This window comes from Lupinus angustifolius, chromosome LG20 (genome assembly GCF_001865875.1).
Source record: "Lupinus angustifolius cultivar Tanjil chromosome LG20, LupAngTanjil_v1.0, whole genome shotgun sequence".
Taxonomy (NCBI): Eukaryota; Viridiplantae; Streptophyta; class Magnoliopsida; order Fabales; family Fabaceae; genus Lupinus; species Lupinus angustifolius.
In genome coordinates, this window is record NC_032028.1 from 6002771 (window position 1) to 6021587 (window position 18817).

General features: G+C 32.6%; 3 protein-coding genes across 5 annotated transcripts; all 3 read left to right on the forward strand.

Annotated features, from left to right (window-relative positions):
- Positions 2143-3732, forward strand: LOC109335243 (protein LIGHT-DEPENDENT SHORT HYPOCOTYLS 1-like). 2 transcript variants are annotated; one of them, XR_002106187.1, is made up of 3 exons: positions 2143-2964; positions 3070-3613; positions 3662-3732. XR_002106187.1 is itself a non-coding variant. In XM_019571359.1 (2 exons), exons 1-2 carry the CDS (start codon positions 2862-2864, stop codon positions 3420-3422), a joined length of 456 nt encoding a protein of 151 aa, XP_019426904.1. In that variant the 5' UTR covers positions 2143-2861; the 3' UTR covers positions 3423-3732. The 2 variants fall into 2 exon arrangements, 1 of the variants encoding a protein (XP_019426904.1); XM_019571359.1 differs by having other exon boundaries at positions 3070-3732.
- LOC109334960 (RNA-binding protein 42-like) lies at positions 10962-14292 on the forward strand. 2 transcript variants are annotated; one of them, XM_019570954.1, is made up of 7 exons: positions 10962-11263; positions 11362-11539; positions 12433-12532; positions 12742-12787; positions 13560-13656; positions 13949-14034; positions 14122-14292. In XM_019570954.1, the coding sequence occupies exons 1-7, from the start codon at positions 11045-11047 to the stop codon at positions 14173-14175; spliced, it is 780 nt and encodes a 259-aa protein (XP_019426499.1). In that variant the 5' UTR covers positions 10962-11044; the 3' UTR covers positions 14176-14292. The 2 variants fall into 2 exon arrangements, with proteins under 2 accessions (XP_019426499.1, XP_019426500.1); XM_019570955.1 differs by lacking the exon at positions 12742-12787 and having other exon boundaries at positions 10963-11263; positions 12433-12530; positions 14122-14291.
- Positions 15518-18562, forward strand: LOC109335270 (pentatricopeptide repeat-containing protein At1g08610-like). The gene is made up of 2 exons (XM_019571400.1): positions 15518-15665; positions 16125-18562. Exon 2 carries the CDS (start codon positions 16223-16225, stop codon positions 17990-17992), a length of 1770 nt encoding a protein of 589 aa, XP_019426945.1. The 5' UTR covers positions 15518-15665; positions 16125-16222; the 3' UTR covers positions 17993-18562.

The window sequence follows — 18817 nt, forward strand, 5'->3', positions numbered from 1 at the left end:
GGAAGTTAGTTTGATTTGTACCAACTTCTCAACATTGTTTTCTTTTTCACTCTATGTTTTCATAAAATGTTTTTTTTTTATTTTCTACCATATTGAAAAGTTGAAATAGTTCAAAATAGCTTCTCAGCCTGGTTTTTTATTTGCTTTATACCACATTTGGAATATGACAGAATTCAATAAAAAAGAATGTCATTTGAATATATTTATACGTCGAACACAACTTCAAAATTATTTGTTGGCACATCGACTTCTCAATGCTGTTTTAGAAAATAACATTGTGAATGGATGTATATGTGAAAGAGAAAGACTCGTATGAAGATGTATGTATGTGGAAACAACCAAATAAATATTGTCAACACATTAAAAGTTTAATTTTAATTAAAATTTAATCATAAATAATATCACTAATAAGTATAAATACACTTGTCTTTAAATGTAATATGTTATATATGTCATCAAGTTTTTCCCAACTTTTGGAGTAACCCAACATACTACACCCATTTAATTACCTATGCAAAACGAAAATTTATTCTATCACTACATGACTTTCAACTTGCACCCTACTTTTCTAATAATTTTGTTTTCGTATTTATGGAAATATTCCTTCATATATTAATTTCTTTGTCGGACTTCACCGGTTTTAATAAAACGTATTTGTTACCATCCTTACAAACATTATACCATCTTGGAGACAACCTCCATTTCCAATTCCCTTGGTTTATTTATGGGTTGAGTTTTAGATAATAAAAGTGAAAGAGAAGACTTTAAAGTAGAGCTAACAATAACCAAACCAATTCAGTATTTATTCGAAACTCGATTCGTTATTTAGCTTGATAAACGTAGTTTATTAACCAAATGAGCTGAATTTGAGCTATAAATTGAGCTTGTTAAATAAACAAGTTGGATTTGGGTTAGATATAGTTCGAGTCACCTTATGAGTTGGCTCGATATATATATATATAAACTATTTTTTATGTTTATTATGATTCATATATTATTTTTTATATTTATTATATATATAAAAAGATTATTTTTTTCAGTATTTTTTCAAAATTTAATTAATAATTTGAGTTGTCAAAGTGAACCATTCAAACCAAACCAAATATTTCACGAACTTTAACGGAGCCGAACTCGAGCTAAAAAAATATTTCGTATCGAACTCGAGCCGAACTAATCCTTATCGAGCTGAACTCTGGTTCGATTCGGTTCGACTTGTTTTAACCTTACTTCAAAGCCATGAAATATATTTGTGATATGATTTTGAAACCTTTCATTTCTATTTCTTTACCTCTAAAACTCAAATCACAAACACACCTTTAAAAACTTCAATGCATGGATGACAACATCATTTCTCATAGAGGAGCCTTAGGTGATGGCATAAAAATGATAAATGAAAATAAAAATATTAAAATATATAATTATGTGGTAATGCATGAAAAAGGATATGAAAGCTTTATAGACAGAGCACAAGTTATTAATAAATTGATGTATATGTTTGAAAACGAGTTTCTAAATGAACTCAAAAAATGAATTTGAAAATACATTTCTGGATGAACAAAAAATGATTAACAAATTTTTTGAAGACATGTGCATGTCTAGAAACGTGTGTTTATGTCAACAAAGAAGGTAAATATAAACATAATGACATAAACACAAGGCAGCCCCTAAAAATTGCATAATAAGGAAATGTCATGCTAAATAAAAAAGTGGCATGCAGCTAAAAAAACTCTCAAAAAACTATAACATGACCATGATTAATAATAGAGTGTAATATTTATATATTGTTAGTGTAAAAATTTATACATAATCAATATATCATTCATCATTAATTTATATTATCTTTTCTGAATTGCCATTGATAACTGAAAATAAAAGATTGATGATAAAGTAACAATATATAAAACTTTTACAGTATTAGTGGTACATATTTTTCTCTTAATAAGATGATAAAAAAAATTAAATTTTAAAAAGTCATACAAATTTAACTTATTATAAAATGTGTGTATTTTCATGTCACTGAATAAGAAAGTAATTTGTTTCTGATATTTTTTTTAAACCTAAAGTGTAAGATATTGATTCATAATAACTTGGTAATGTCTGCTCTTCTTTGGTCACCATCATCACTGCACACTGTCAACCATTGTCCTTTTTTGGCATACTATACTCACAGTTCTCTATTTCTCACTTCCATTTAACCCTTGGTCCTTCTCCTACCACTCTCACAACACTCCCTCATTACCCTCCATTACCTCACTTTCTCTCTCACATGGTACATCATAACTCTAAGTTGCTTCAACTTTTGTGGAAACGAAAATAATCTGATAAACCCTTAAAAGCTTTGACCCAGGAATCATTCCTTTCCATTTCCACCCGTTCCTACTACTCACTCATTAGCACTATCATTATTAACCCCAAACCAAACCATACACCAATAATTCCTTACTCTTTTCAGTTATTCCTGTTCTTCAAAACCTCTCTTTCTAACAAAGAAATAGAAATACGTGCAAATGGAAATCAAGCACTCTTCTAGCATTCATGTGTCACTTCCCAGGTTCACAATCACATAAAATCTCTCCTTCTCTTCATGATACATGTACCCTTCACACTTCTCACATCACTATTAACAATTTATACTTTTTCTCGTTATATATCTTATATATAAAAGGAAAACCCTAACCATTATAATCATAAGATGAAGAAGAAGCTAAGTCAAGTGATCTGTACTTAAGCAGATCCAAACCAACAAGGGCTAAACCTTTACATTTCAGATCTTCTTACTACAAATAGATTTTGGTTTCAAAATCAACAAACCCAGGTTCAGGATTGAGACTACCCTAACAACTAGTACTACAACTTCAACCATGACCGGAACCACAACTACAAGCCGTTACGAGAACCAAAAGCGTCGAGACTGGAACACTTTCTGCCAGTACCTTCGTAACTACCGTCCACCACTCTCTCTATGTAAGAATCGATTAATCATAACCCTAGAGATTTCGTTTTGTACATAGGTTAGAGTACTACTGCTCCTACTATATGATATAATATTTTTGTCACTATGCTCTATAGCTCATTGCAGCGGTGCTCATGTGCTTGAATTCCTTCACTACCTTGACCAATTTGGAAAGACCAAAGTCCACACTCAGGCATGCCCTTATTTCGGACTCCCTAACCCTCCAGCGCATTGTCCTTGCCCTCTACGACAAGCGTGGGGGAGTCTTGATGCTCTTATTGGTCGCCTCCGTGCAGCTTATGAAGAAAACGGTGGCGCAACTGAGTCAAACCCGTTTGGCGCTCGTGCCGTGAGGATTTACTTGCGTGATGTTCGTGATTTTCAGGCTAAATCCAGAGGAGTTAGCTATAAGAAGAAGAGGAAGAGGCCAAAGTCTAAGATCAGTTCCACTGCCACTTCAAGTACTTAGTGTTAACACAAGGTTGATTGTAATATTTCACTTTGATTGCCACAAGTACCTTTCATGTATATGTATGGTATTTTCATTTTTACTTTTGGCTGGTTTAATTTCTTATGTTTATGTTGCTCAGTTGCAGTTATAATTTGTACAATTTTTAAGGTGCACTTGTCTCAACGATGATGTATTGTATTCTTAATTCCGTATTGTAGATTGTTGAGATACCCTTGAAATTGTTGGGAGTTCTTGAGTTCGGGGAAGTATATTGTAGAAGTTAAGTGACATGGGTTATTAACTTATTATGCATTCTCAGTTATTAGTAGAAGCTGTTATTATTCTTTGTACTGAAATTATTATGTTAACATATGATTCTTGTAAATCTAGTCTATTTCTGAAGCATTTTTTACTTGAAATAAATCTCTAAAATCTCCGGTGAAAGCATTTTGAAAATACTTTATGTTAACACGGGATTAGTTTAGGGTGTGGATATTGGATCATAAGCATACATATAGTGTCTTCTATTAATTATATAAATATATGTGCTGTTGCAGAAACTAGATATTGAGTCTGTCAAAATTATTTATCGATTGTTGTTGCACGGAAAATGTGAGATGTTGTTAGTTTCTGGGACTGTGCTTTCTTTGCACCATCGAGAGTCTTTTTCCTAATGGTTGATCATAAGCATACATATTTTCTTGTTGAAACAAAGTTTGATTTTATTTTGTTTAGTGAAATTCACAACACAAACACCGGTTCTGTGCGCGCTGCTGGTTTCTTTTGCTGCATCCATGTCCATCATATCCTGAAGGGAGAAAAGTTAACTATAATTATCAGGAACCTGTTTATTAATAAATTAAGAGCAGGGTTTTATAATTATCAGGAACCTTAATTTCTATTGTGAATTCAAATTTATAACCTTAGTTGGGTTCAATTCTAACACTCATGATTGTTATATTAAATATAATCTAGAGCATGTGCATATGCTATTTGGAATAGTTAAGTAACTAAAATAATCCATTATTATTGATAGGAGGCATTGATTAAGTAGATAAGTCACGAGCGTAATATATAATTTGTCATATCAGCATATTAGTTAATTAAAGATGGCCTAATAAAATCTATGCTTTTGCAATAAGACAAACCTAGGTTGTCCTCGCTATTATAGATTATAGATACCAGCTCCAAATGAATATGTCAAAAGTAATTGGATACTGGCATCGCGAATTAATTTTTGGAGTATTGACAATGGGTGACAATACCCCTTATAGCTTCGACCCTAAAGTTTGATATAAAGTGGTTCTCATTATTTTAAGAATATATTGGATAACTTGTTAGGTCATCTTGACATGAATGTTATTATTACATTAGGAAATTAAATTAAATTACGAAGATTGAGTGAATGAACAAATAATACATTATTTTTTTGTGAAGATCCAATATTTTAAAATTTTCATTACTAACAAAGGGAATTATATAATACCCATTTTATCCGATTCTATGTATCACATTGTTAGAAAGTAAGTCTCACATCACCTACCTCATTGTCTCGGTAATGATTTAAATATTTGTTGGGTTACACCTCTCATTGCCAATTAGTTTTGAGATGGAACCTTAACATGATATCAGAGTCATAGCTCAACTTCTTTCCGGTTGTCATGGACCAAAAGATGTCCTTCAGTTAGGGGTCAAAGGTAACCCTTCGTCTGGTCCGGCAGACTTATGTGGAGGGGGCATGTTGGAAAATAAGTTTCACATCGCTTACCTCATTGTCTCGAGAATAGTTTAAATACCTGTTGGGCTACTCCTCTCATGACCAATTGGTTTTGAGATGGAACCTTAACATAATATCAGAGTCCAACTTCTTTTCGGTTGTCATGAGCCAAAAGAGACCATTTAGTTATGGGTCAAAGGTAACCCTTCGTCTGGTCTAACAGATTTATGTAGAGGGGATATGTCGGAAAGTAATTCCATATCCTAAAGAAGAAGGGCAAGTTTTAAACTAGATTGAATAAAAAGCAAGAGCAAATGGTGATTGTGATACGAATAAGGACATTGATCAAATATATAAGATTTGACTGAATTTCTAAGAATTATATTTAGTCAAAATTTAAAAATTTGATTTTTTATAGTAACATTTATTAGGAAGCTCGGAAAGTAATTAATTAATTTCTTATTCGTTGACGTGATATTCTTCCTTATAAAAAAGAATGGGGATCGTGATGTCCATTAGCCCTTTAAACCAAACTGTCAATTAAGGAAAAATATTTTTATAAAGGGAAATCCTTTATTCGAAGAAATAACCCCTACATTTTTAAGGCTTTTACACATGATTTTAACTTGTACATTAAGGCTTTGTTTGAAAGTTAGAAGGGAAAGAGAATGAGAGGGATGAGAGGGTAAGGAGGGGGGAAGGGAAGGAGAAGGGAAGATAAATTCAAGTAAACTTCCCTTGTTTGGAAGTGTAAAATTTAGATAGAGAGTGATGAATGGTTAATGTAATTCAAAAATATTATTTTAGTCTCCTTTTAAAAAAATCAATAGTATGTTATATATTGAATAATGTACAGCAAAATGACATAAATGTAATTAGAAAATATTGGTGAAGGTAATTATGTATTTAACATTATTTTCCTAAAAAAACCCCAATATGGGGAACACAAAAAATGGTATAATGAGTGCTTTAGAGGGTTTTAAAAATTCTTCAAAACTCTCCCCCTTCTCTAACTTAACTCTCAAACAAGAAAATCCCCTCCTAAACCCTCCCTCCCTTCCCTTCCACTTCATAATAGGTCTTTCAAACAAAGCTTAAGGGTTAAGTTGAGAGTTGGATTTTAGAGGGGAAATAAAGGAAATAGAATGCTTAAGAGCCATGAAATACACATCTGATAAGACTTCTAAGTCTTCTATTTTCTCTTTTTTCCCCTCCAAAATTGAACTCCTAAACTAACCCTAAATCTTTTTTATTTTTATTAAAATGATACAACCACCATCAAAACTCATATACCTCTTTGGTATATAGTTATTCATGCATCTGTAGCAATATTCACTCAAAAGTTAAAACTCAGAAGTTGTTAGAGAGAAGGAGGTTACCCATACATCTAATTTTTCAACTTCTTCCGATTAACCACGGCTAAAATCTTCCTATACTAAAATTGTAGCTTAACTGGGATATCTTTTCAAGAATGATTTTGCTATTAGCCTAAACTTTTATCCAATGCTCAATGTGAATTTTGCTTCTCAATATCAATGCATTTAACTATATATTATATAGGCTCAATGATACATTTGTTTTTTGTGTAAAAAAAATGGATCAATTTTGACCTATTACTAGTTATAAACTTTTTCTTGAGATTAGCTCCCCTCTTTATGAAATATATATGTCTAATTTGGCTCAAAAGTGTATTTACATGTGTAATTTATAAGAATTTTTCATTTGGACATGGAAGTAATATTTTGTGGTTTAAGGATTTATAAATGGCTTATAAGGGGGAGAGGAAAAGAGAGTGAAAAAATGGCCAAACATAAACCATATGTTCAATAATGTTCATATCATAATGGTGTACCAAACCAATCAAAATATGTCACTTAACTGAGAAAACAAATTATAAAAAACAGAAATTAATATTTTATATTATTTTGAAAAATGTTATTGGTTAGAGACATAAAGACAAAATATTTTTGGACAGAAGATCCTTGTCCTGTCTTTTTCAACAAGTGAAATCGAATCATTAACCTTTGTATCTAGTGAGACATTATACCGTTGGAACAAAGATGATGTATATTTCTCCTCTTTGTTAGAAATTATAAATTTCTAATTAAGGTGAGCATCATATATTTGATACAATGATATCAGCTATTTACATTATAAGTGATCTAGTTACTAACACCCCTTAGATTTCTAAAAGCTTATAACGAATATGGGAATGAGTGGATACCATTAGGTTAACCCATAGGGATAATGGGAACCCCTATAAGTTAACACATAAGAAAGGTTATGGTCCCAATACACCAAATACCTGAATCAAATGAGCACATCCAGGAACATGGATTCAGGTATGACACTGCACCCTTTGATTCATATATGTGTGTGACAATCATGAAATTCAAGATCCTAGGATTGGTATTTCACCAATCATAAGGAATTTCCAACAAGTGATATCAGAGCGTAGGTTCTGAATTTTTATGATTCTTCATTAAGGGTGTTTTTCCAAATCTTGTATGAACCCTAATTTAAATTTGGGGATTATTGAATTATGTTTCCGCTTTATATATATTGAATTGCTTCCCCGCTGCAATTATTTTTTCATGAATCATAATTGCACACACATCATATGTAAGATTCAATAACTTTGTTATAAATGTGAAAAAAAGGGTTTTTTGTTTCTTTTTTTTATTTGCCAAGATTGTAACAAAGGTTACTGATTATAATGGATTCAGATCACATGGAATTGAATTGTTATGAGTTGCGTTTTTTTTTGGGTATATGTTACCAATTTAGTTTTAGTATTTTTTGAATTCATTGAAGAATAATAAAATAGTACGGTTGTTAGCTTTTACGCTCTCCATGGTGTAAATAGAAGTGATATTTTCCGTTACTGCTGATGTGAATTGCAATATATATACATGTTATGGTTTCAGACTTATATATACTAGTGTGTATAGGTACTTCGTGCCTGCCGGTGAATATTATGTCATACTACATATTCAATTTTTATATTTTTCATTTTTTTGAATTAAAATGTATTTGTTGTGTTTGGTGTACTTTATATTACATTTTTTGTGTTTATGATAATGTTTAATTTAAGATGAGATATGTGGTTAATTAATGTATTGGTGATAGTTGGTTAGGATTATATAGTTTTTTTGTAAAAATTAAATAATATTAAGGGCAATATAGGAAATGAAAATTACACCATGAAGGAAGTTATTTCAAGTTTTGGCTTTATATATAGTATATATATATTCTTGGTTTCCCTCTGCAATAAATTGTGTGTACTAATATCAAGATGTAGTTTTTTTTGGCACTATTGTTTATGGTCTTAGGCACTGTTAAGTGCATTACATTTTGTGTGTGGTGAAATTATCATATTTGTTCTATAATAATTTTGTTCTATGATAACTAAAATGTACATATTTTTAGTGACTTATATTGTTATTGCATCCGTTTATATCTAAATGCTTTCTTTGCATTGTTTCTTTAAATAGTTTGCACTGTTTTGAATTGGAATTATACAGAAAGAAATTATGGGATTAGATTTGGTAATCATAAAAGATATAAATCTGGAGGTTTTAATTCCAATATCATTAATTTTTAGTAATGGACTCATATTATTTTAATTTTTGTCTCGTAATTATCTTAGATTAATGGAAGCAATATGTTGCCATAGTAATCTCTATTGTTAGAAATTAATGAATTACACAGATGAGTATGAGATTATTTATGCGAATTGTGTTCGGCCCAAAGAAAAACACAATATAATAACATACATGTAATGATAAATATGTAACAATTATAAAATTTCTTTTCATGTGAATAATATTCGGTCCAAAGAAAAACTATTGTTTGACAGAAGTGATTGTTAATATTTGATGTACCACTTACAAATTGATTTCTCTGTCCAAATACTAAAGAAAGGCTATTCCTTATGATTTCATCCATCATAAGGAATTTCCAACCCACTTCAACTTTCTTTTCCTTCTTATTATGTTTCTTACAGCATTATCAACCGACATATATGCGATTCATTTGCCGTATAAATCAAGCAGTTAGGAAGTCCTATACTTTATTATTCTATTCAGTTGTCATTCGATTCCTCTATTTCCACGCACACTTATTTATCCACTTTCACTTTCTTCATCAAATCTTATTCTCCTTCAATGATGGATCACTCAGGTACACCATGTTCTCTACATCTTCTATACACTTTTATTTTGGATTCTAATACCCCATTTGAGATTTTCATTCAAAATCTATTTTTTATGTGTTTGCAGGCTTTTTTTACTTGATCTCCGTCTGTACTTGCCCATTCTGTTAATTCAATACCTCTATTCATTTCTAGGTAGTAGAGTTGAAATTAATTCTTGTTCATGAATCAAGATTCAAGATCTTGATTCCTTCCGTTATTTTTGGTATCTGATAATTATTCCACTTCAGCAGCTTTCCCTAACAAAATAATCCTTACCATAGAACGTTGAATGTTGAAGTCTTGAGTGTCTCATGAGTCTTAAGTCTTGGCTCAGCTTGAAGCTCTACATATATCTTCATTTTCATTTCTGTTTCTTTTACTGAAGTGTAGGTAAAATTCTGCATTTTCAATTCTATTCCTTTTACTGAAGTTAGATATGGGTACAATAACCAATGTAGAACTGGTGCCACTTTTACTGAAGTTCATTGTTCATCCTAGAGGGAATGTTTTTAGTTAGTTAAAGAACATTTGAAGATTAATATGCGCTGGTTTCTCTTGTCCCTGCAATATAGAACTGGAGCCAGTTTCTGCTGAACCGGTGGTTGATTATTGCTACACAGTTGGTGTTATGTTTCATATGCATAGATCTTGTAGGACGGGGTTTATGTGTTTTATTTTCAACCTGTGCCCCACTTACCAATGTTTCTCCTACAGCCAAGTTAACTATGGAGTCTGTGGACTAAGTCAACAATCTTGTGTAATGTAAGCTTATATCATAAAATATGTAATGTAAGCTTATAAGAACATTTTCTATGAACAACAAATAGAAGCTTGAGTAGTGAATATTCCATCAAAGTCACTTCTATGTATAGACTGTAAATGAAATAGGTTTCAGTTGTCCATTACATTTTGATGCTTCATGGAAAGACCATATTGAAATGTTTCTGTGACATGTTCTAAGAGCTGTTATCATGGCAAAGAGGTTTTCCAGATCCTCTCTTATATTCAATATCCATTGTCTGTGTTTCAAACTATAAGTAAATCGCCTATTAAAAGAGAAAGAACTGAGTCTGAACATATGTAATGTTATGTCTTGTATTTAATCAATGAATTGATTTTGCTGTAAAAATTATACATATAAATGTCAAATCATATTGTTAATATGCACTCAATAAATTGCTCAGAATATGCCATGCTATTTAGTCTGCTTCACCTTTTCGATAATTACTTTTTGAGCGATTCTATTCACACATATGAGTTTCAATTTCCACCCAATGAATACTTATCTGAACTAATTTTTTTTGTATAGTTTATCCCAAATGAAAAATAGCATATCAAACAGATTATTGGATTAATGTATGGATAAAAATGTTATGTTTGGATACGAAATGGTGGAAATAAAATTGCCCTTCCTTTTTCACTATGCCCATACACTATTGGTTTATTCATGTTTCTATTAGCTATATTTAATTATCACTAAGTTTTTAAATATATCTAGTAGAAACATGAATAAATAATGAATGATCTAATAATATTTATAAATCTTTAATGCCCTTCTGTTTTCATTGGGCCTAAAGATGTTGAGAATCAGCACAATTCTTGAATATCAGGCCCGTAGTTAATTGCTAACACACCGAGAAGGTTCTAGCACCATCTCTAGTTCTCGACTCTATTCAACTAACAACGAAATTGAAACGCTACTTGTCATTCATAACACACTTCATTACCATGGCAGCACCTTCTTCTTCAACATCGCAATCGCACTTCACCTATTCCAACAACGCCTCCTCCTCCTACTTCCCCGTTCCATTTCACCTTCAGCAACACTCAACCACGCACTACACTGCACCCTACATTCCCCCGCCGGTGCAAATCCCTGTTCCTCCGGTTATCGGTCCCGTTCCTCCGGTACCGGTTGCCGCCGTGTATTCCGTGCCTCAGTATCCGGTTCGTTTTGTCGTTTTACGTTTCGGATATTATTTTATGAATGAGGAATTAAAATAATGTGAATTAAATTGATTGATTGTGATTTGTGTTTGAAACAGGCACATCACTTGTTTGAGCGAGATGCACAGATAATAACACCAGAGGCTCTTGAGAGCGTTAAGGCAGCAATTGCAAGCAGCGAGGTTGAGAATAAAGCTGACGCCAAAAAGAAAGCGATTCCTCGCAAAGCTGGTGGTCAAACTTGGGAGGATCCTGTTCTCGCTGAGTGGCCAGAAGGTATTACCATTATCATGTTTTCATTAATATTTAATTGCTGATTCATGATGTTATGTACATAGAAGGTTTGGTGGTGATAGATAATGATAATCTGTTATTCCTTGATATGGTTTCAAACTAATAATTTGGGGATTGGGAATTGCATTTTGATTTATATTTTTTCATCCTGGTGTAACTTGTAACACACACAAACGGTTAGATTACTAGGATACTATGCTAGGAAGGTTTTTTAATTTTGGTTTGTGATTATAGTAGCAATCATGATATGGTTACCAAATGAATTCGAGAATGAAATTCAGTAGCAAAGTGAAACATGATGTTGAAGTGTGCTTGAAGTGGATGCTGAGATACAAGATATTGCTGTTGAGGACGAACTATTTGAGGTTTTGTGATAGAATGAATTTATATTTGAGTCTTTTATGTGGATTTCTGTTTACTTGATAGGTGATATAAGTTTCTGGTGGATTGTTTACTATTAATAAATAAGTCTTGATTATATTTTAAGAAATTATGCATGTTGGTTTAGAGCCTTAACTGTCATTTACCTGGCCTGAGCATTTTTATAAGCAATATGTGCTGTGGGAAATGGTTCCTTGTTCTTTTATTTCCTCTCATAGTCTCATTAAGGCTTGCCATTACCATTTTTTTCATAATGTTTTCATTTCGATTGGCTCTGCTACTTGAGTAGTAATAAAGCATAGGCAATAGTCTTTGCCATTTTATTCTATTATTGTGTGTGGGTTAATGCAATAATGAGCCTCTCTTTTTTAGCACCACTTCCTAACTTTGACTTATTGAAATCCTGTATCTCATTTTCTCCTTCTGAGACAGCTGACAGCTCGTGTTGGATATGGGTTCATGAATTGACCTATCTTATTTTCTTGGATTTTCAGATGATTATCGGCTTTTTTGTGGTGATCTTGGTAATGAAGTGAATGATGATGTTCTTTCAAAAGCATTCTCACGATTCCCTTCCTTTAACATGGCACGGGTGAGTGAATCTCTCATCTGAGTCTAATTCTTTTACTTTTAGTAATGTTTGGGTTAGTGTAAACAATTTTTATTTCCTCTTCAGATTTATGTTTGAAGGGACAGAGTTATTAGTGATTTGTGTATCGTAAAGGTAGGTCATGCTTCGTAACTTACATTTGGCTAGACTTTTTTATGATTAAAATTGATGAGTTATTTTGTCATCTCAGGTGTTCCCTCATCTTGCTCATTATTCGCAAATCAAGGGCAATTGAAATTGTATAACGGTGTAATAGTTTAATGCCTTTGAATTTTGCTTGGTCAATTTGTTTAAAATTAGTGATGTGACCTTTACATTTTACAGCTCTTTTAGCGCCTTTTTTTGTTGATATCTCAAAAGCCAGTTAGGGTGAGGTTGGCCTTTCAGTATTGGTTATGGACAATTGAGGTCAAGATGTGGATATTCATTGGTTACACTCTATTTGAGTTGTACTTTTAGTAAGCCAGTTTAATTTGAATGCCTACCAGAGTTATGGGTGTACTTTTAATTCACTTGGGATTAGAAAATTAGTTAAGTAGTGGATATTCCAAACATTAGCTGAAAAACTGGACTTCGTTGCTCCGTGGCCACTTTTTACCTTGTAGAATTCTTGTGAGTAATCTGCATATTATATTTCTGAAAATAGCTTTTTCAGTTGGCCCTCCTCAAAAAGCATGTTTACGGTATATCCCAAAGCTACTAGTTGTACCTTATATATCTCCTTTTTCCCATTTTCGGTAGCTCTCATTGTGACTGGAAATTTCTTCTTGCTAAATTTATCACTGTAAATAAGAGAGCACATTATTATTTACTATTAGACAGAGAAGATATATTTATTTCCATCTAAAGAATTTAGGTTTTTGGTTGTCCAAAATTCTAGTTGTCTCATTTTGGTTGCCACTAAATAAACTTCAACATTTATGATTTGCAATGTGTTTATGTTCAATGTATTTTTGTTGTACTGTGTTGTTTTGTAAACTTGCAATTAATGTATGTTTGATTTTTGTCTAGGTTGTCAGAGACAAGCGGACTGGTAAAACAAAGGGTTATGGATTTGTAAGCTTTGCCAGTCCTTCCGACCTTGCTGCCGCACTTAAAGAAGTGAATGGTCAGTAACTTTCCTACTACTGCTATGTCTCGCTCTGTGTTATGTATTGTGCTGCATTCTTAGTGATCCCTTATGAAAACAGTGCAAGACCTGCACTTTGGTAAATATAAATATTTGATGCCAGATATATTGACTATTAATAGCATGCATGTCAATGTAAGATAAAAGCATGTACGACTCAACCCTGAGAGCCCAATTTTCATGGAATCCTGTTGTTCTTGTAGGCTGGGAAATGATGGCAAATTCAATGGCATACGTATCCTGAGTTTGTTCTCTTGATTTCAATTTTCAGGTAAATATGTTGGAAATCGGCCAATAAAGTTACGCAAGAGTAAGTGGAAGGAGAGAACAGATCTCGAGGCCCTGGAAAAACAGAAGGTTCGGTTTCACTCCATTGCTTTGAAATCATACAGTTCATGTATCCGCTTAAGTTTCAACTGAGTTATTTAATTGTTTGCACTGCAGAACCAAAATCTGAAGAAATCAAAACTTCCCAGGAAGGGTGTTCTGCACAAGTGATTTGGTACTGAATTTGTAAATCAGTTTACCTACTGAGCCGAACATGTATAAAATACATTATTATTTTTCAACTGATATATGTCCATTGTACTTAAACATCATATTTCCGATGTTTGTGATCCAGGAATTTATGCTGTTTTGGAAGTACACTTTTTTTAAAATCTACTACTATACCAAAAAATATGACTGTTTACATTTCAGGAATTTGTGGTGGCCATTTTAACATAGCAAGGGGAAAATCTGAGAACGGGTGAAATTTGACTGTTCACTGAATTTTTCTAATGTTCTACTTTAAATGGTGCTGGGTGGGGTTTTGTGTAAATAGAATTTGCTAGTTATAATGTACCAAGTCTGTAAGTGCAATTTTATTGCCAAAAAGCAAATATTGGTCCATCGATTTTTTGAAGTGGGGAAATTTTTGACATTGCCTCAATGAATTTTTGCTTTGCTATATGGAACTCAACCTTACTTAAACAACAAATATTAATATACTAATATTTACTGATACAAAGAATGTTACTCGGAAAATCTCGTGTTAATGCTTTGTTGATAGCCTCTCATGGTTAGTTCAATGCTTTTTTTTCATACAGGATTTGAAAACACTTCTCGAAATACATCAAATACAACTGTGAAGTTCACTCGGTAGTGTGTAAATCATCAAATGAAGCCTCTAGATCTCGCTAAGCGTTGTTAAATATTCTGTAACCTGTAGTAATGAGCTTGTACAGAACAAGGGAAAAATATTCAAATTAATGTGGCTTTCTTACCCAAATATTGTGCACTAACATTGTATAAACTTATACACTATATATATACTTCATTTACTTTCAATTTTTACACACATTTAAAGCAAACTCATAAAACAGCTATCATGATGCATTTTGAATATGTTGGTAAGGGGTTTATAATGTGATATAAAAAAGGTGAAAAAGGTAAAAAAAACACTCAAGAAAATTAACATTTGTAAATGTTTCTTTTTTCTTTACTTTGAAAAAATAATCAGATAAAACAAATTGAGAAATAGAAAACAATAAAGAAGCTTGCAAGTTTGAGCTTTGAAGTATCATGAAAAGCATTTTTATATTGCAACTTTAGGATTATAACTTTTCAATACAAAATTTTATTTCTCTTAATTTCTTAACTAGGGTCTTCTCACGAGGTAAAAGATAAAAAAACCATTTTATTCCTTTATTATTGTATTTTTTGTGTTATCTGATGTTGGAACTTGAAAGCATATCATATCATTGGATAAGCCAAAAGTTAAGGGATTAATTCCTTATGCACGAGATATAAGGATATATCATGTAACAAACAAATGTCTGAACTCTGAAGCAGGAGAGGCATAACAATGAATTGGGCTCAGAGCCCATCTCATTTTCCTCTCTTAACTCTCCACTCAATGGCGGTCAGAGCCGTTAACCCGACTCATTGAAATCCTCTCCTCTTCCTGCTCAACCTTGAACCTTATCTAGACTCACTCCTCTCAAACTGTGAGTATCATTCAATTTTTTTGTTACTCTATTTTTTTTTTATATATTTCATATTGCAAACATTAGAAACAAACGAGCAGCAATATATTTTTTTTAAATATATTCTTATCCAATGATAAGAAGTTTATAATTAGCAACAATGTTTGCATAATTTCCTGACCTAGTGTTGCATTAATTTGATTTCTTCAACATGTTTTATTTTGATTTGAATTGGACCAAAACACATTTATGGTGTTTGAGTGTCTCTACCTTTGTCCTTTATATGTCTTTCTTTTTGTGTGTGTTGTGAATAATAGGTTGTTGCTGGTTGGCTGAGTCAGTAGTCTAAAACATATACATATGTTTGTCTATACAGGACTCACTGAACTTTGCTCTTATGTTTTACTTGTTGGGTGGTTGTTCTTATTAATGTTTGTTTGCAAAAAAAGATTCATTAAATTTATTTTTTATAATTTTCAGACACTGTTTTTAATATCAAGTGCAAGAGTAGAAGGTGAATGTAATACTATCATTTTGAGCCCAACAGAGAGTCGAATCAACATATATGAACTATAAAGATGGAATATACAGTTAATCTGCAGAATAATGTTCCCAGCTTCCATTTTTTAAACGGGTGTAGTAAACAAGCAAGTTGCATCTTCGGTGCTGCTTTTGCTTTTAATTGTTGTTCAAGCAAAAAAACACTTTCTTTTCACCAAATCTGTGTTGGTGATTACTTTCCACCATCTGAATATTGTGTACCACGAAGAGGATTGCAATGTAGAAGTTCGCGGGGAAGTGTTTTAATTGACAGAGTTAATGAAGTTAAGTGTGAAGATTTTTCCTTTGGAAGTTATTCTGTTGGTGATCATGATAGGAGAAAATTGACAGAAAGTGTGGATTCAAACAAGGACGTATATTCTCCAGCTTTGTTACCTGAGGGAGCGTTCGTACACAATGACGAGAGAACCAACAATAACATTCTTCAAAAGCTCTGCAGTCAGGGAAAGATAATGGTTGCTGCTAGTTTGATTAATGTTATGGCACGTAAAAGCCAAATACCTCATTTCTCTTCTTGTACAAATTTGATTCGAGGCTTTACCAAGATCGGTCGGCTAGATAAAGCTTGTAAAATTATGAACATAATGGTCATGTCTGGTGGGGTTCCGGATATAATAACCTACAACATGATTATTAGTGTCCTGTGTAAAACAGGACATTTAAGTTCTGTTGTTGATCTAGTAGATGATATGAGCTTGAGTGGCTGCTCCCCAAATTTGATTACGTATAATACAATAATTCGCTGCATGTTCGATAAAGGAGATGCCAATCAGGCTATTAGTTTCTGGAAGGACCAATTGTCAAAAGGGTGCCCTCCATATCTGCTTACCTATACTGTGCTTATTGATCTGGTGTGCAAATATTGTGGGGCTGCTCGAGCCTTAGAAGTTCTAGATGATATGGCATTGGAAGGCTGCTATCCGGATATCGTTGTGTACAACTCTATTGTAAATTTTACTTCTAAACGTGGGAAAATTGAGGATACTGCTTTGGTTATACATCATCTTCTATGCCATGGGTTGCAGCCCAATGATGTGACGTACAATACTCTTGTCCATTCTCTTAGTAGCCACAGGTGTTGGGATGAAGTTTATGAGATTATGAAGATTATGGATAAAACTTCTAATCCGCCTGAACGTGTTACTTACAATATTCTGATAAATGGGTTATGTAAAGCTGGACTTCTGGATCGTGCCGTGAATCTTTACATGACAATGGTTTCTGAGAAATGTTCACCAGACACCATAACTTACAATACTCTTCTGAGTACTTTGTGTAAAGAGGGGTTTATAGAGGAGGGCATCAAATTATTTTACTTAATGGTAGGTACAAGTTGTTCTCCTTGTTTGGTCTCATACAATACTATAATTGATGGGTTGTCTAAAATGGGATCTATGGAATCTATGGAGCTAGCAAAAAAATTGCATGATGAAATGGTGGAAAAAGGACTCACCCCTGATATAATTACTTACAGTTGTTTGTTTTGGGGATTTTGCCGGTTGGACCAACTAGAGGAAGCTGTGGAGATATTAAAGGAGATGCATAAGAAAAAACGCAGAAGTAAAAATAATGATTATCGATATGTAATACTTGGATCGTGTAAACAAGGGAAGGTTGATATTGCAATTGAAGCTCTAGATTTGATGGTAAAAGGTCGATACAAGCCAGATGAGACTATATATTCAGCTTTAATTAAAGCTGTTGCTGATGGGGGTATGATGAAAGAGGCTGATAATTTGCATCAGAACTTGATCAAATGGAAAATTCTGAAAAAGGAGTCATGTTAAGTTAATTGGACTTTTCACATAAAGATTGGCCCAACTTAATATTATATTTTTACTAAAGTAAGCATATTTTTCTACAACTGACCTTATGCTAAAACCACTGTGCATTAGTGTGTGTGTGTAGAATCAGGACTGAATCCTTGTATTGATTCCTTAAATTTTAATTTCATTGTGTAGTGTCATATTTTCTTTTGAATATCAGAAGATTCATTTAAGTAGAAAGGTTCTTTAATTGATTTTGATTTTGTTACTATTGCTAGTGTTGTTTTGAAGATAGAGTTTGTTCCCGTATGGATGAAGTCAGTTACTTTGCTGCAACATGTTACGTACATTTTTTGTCAGGAGATTAGTTATATTTATTTGTAATGTTCCAAGATGTTTGTTCAAAGTTGTGGAATATGTTTAGAGATTGTGCAGCTTGTCATTCATCAATCCTAATGCTAGAGACTCGAAAACACCTTCATTTGAAGCAATGACCGTTGGTTTGATATTTATCAGCTCTATAAATTTTAAACGTTATGCTATAAATCAGCAAAAATAACTCATTAATGAAAAGACATGGATAAATGAGTTCTATGCTAAAAAAATTAGTTTAATCTGATAAAGAAAGCTCTTTGTACATGCGAAATTTTGTTCTTAACATTTTAATGAATCTTCCCATATAGCTTCTATACTAACAATGAATCAGGTAGCTTTGTAGCCTATCTTGTATTGCCATGGGTGGGTACTTGAAAATGAACTCATACGTATAAGCTAGTATATCTTTAGAGAAAGTAGAGAGAGTATAAGTAGAGTGGTTTGTACTCCAAGGACTAGTCCATCATCATT

Coding starts and splice junctions, on each gene's coding strand:
- LOC109335243 (XM_019571359.1), top strand. CDS start 2,862: ATGACCGGAACCACAACTACAAGCCGTTACGAGAACCAAAAGCGTCGA. Junction 2,965..3,069: donor CCGTCCACCACTCTCTCTAT/GTAAGAATCGAT, acceptor TATGCTCTATAG/CTCATTGCAGCGGTGCTCAT.
- LOC109335270 (XM_019571400.1), top strand. CDS start 16,223: ATGGAATATACAGTTAATCTGCAGAATAATGTTCCCAGCTTCCATTTT.
- LOC109334960 (XM_019570954.1), top strand. CDS start 11,045: ATGGCAGCACCTTCTTCTTCAACATCGCAATCGCACTTCACCTATTCC. Junction 11,540..12,432: donor TCTCGCTGAGTGGCCAGAAG/GTATTACCATTA, acceptor TTGGATTTTCAG/ATGATTATCGGCTTTTTTGT. Junction 13,657..13,948: donor CGCACTTAAAGAAGTGAATG/GTCAGTAACTTT, acceptor TTCAATTTTCAG/GTAAATATGTTGGAAATCGG.